Genomic DNA, 688 nt, shown 5'->3' on the forward strand with positions numbered 1-688 from the left:
AGCAAGACGCGCAAGACCAAGGCGCGCCGGGCCTATGGCCAAGGTCGAGAACGAAGCCATCGTTGACATCCTCAAGCGTCGCGCCCTCGAGACTCCCGACAAGGTTGTCTACACCTTCCTCGACGACGCCGGGAAGGAGAGCGTCAACCTCACGTTTGCAGACGTCGACCGCGCCGCCCGTCGTGTGGCCGCCACCCTGCAGCAAGATGCCAGTACGCACCGCTCTACTGTTTTTGGTGCGAAGACTCATGGTTGTTGTTTAGATTTGAAGAAGGGCGACCGCGTCATGCTCGCGTATCCCCCAGGCCTCGACTTTGCCATGGGCTTCTGGGGCTGCCTCTACGCCGGTGCGATCGGCATCCCTGTCTACCCGCCGTACCCGGGCACGCTCGCCAAGGACCTCCCCAAGTTTAACCGCATGGTCGACGACTCGGGCGCCAAGGTCATTCTGACCAATCGGACGTATTACATGGGCGACGCAGCCTCGCAACCGCCCAGAGCTTCTTCTCGAGCTCGGCCACGGGGCCCCAAGGGACATTTCAGGGGTTCTCAACGGACGCGATTGCATCGGCCATGGGCGACTGGTACTCTTTGAGATTGTACTTGGGCGCTGTCGTTGCCCTTGTAGCTCCGAGCCGGTTGAGGTGACGTTTGAGGACAGTGCGTGCTTGACGTACTCATCTGGTCG

General features: G+C 61.0%; 1 protein-coding gene across 1 annotated transcript; it reads left to right on the plus strand.

Moving 5' to 3' along the window:
* Positions 1 to 34: 34 nt before the first annotated feature.
* Positions 35 to 648, plus strand: SPRG_15602 (hypothetical protein; the record flags this gene model as incomplete). Its single annotated transcript, XM_012357398.1, has 4 exons — positions 35 to 212; positions 264 to 442; positions 499 to 584; positions 645 to 648. 4 exons carry the CDS (start codon positions 35 to 37, stop codon positions 646 to 648), a joined length of 447 nt encoding a protein of 148 aa, XP_012212788.1.
* Between the last annotated feature and the right edge of the window lie 40 nt (positions 649 to 688).

This window comes from Saprolegnia parasitica (genome assembly GCF_000151545.1).
Source record: "Saprolegnia parasitica CBS 223.65 unplaced genomic scaffold supercont2.893, whole genome shotgun sequence".
In the NCBI taxonomy this organism is placed as follows: Eukaryota; Oomycota; class Saprolegniomycetes; order Saprolegniales; family Saprolegniaceae; genus Saprolegnia; species Saprolegnia parasitica.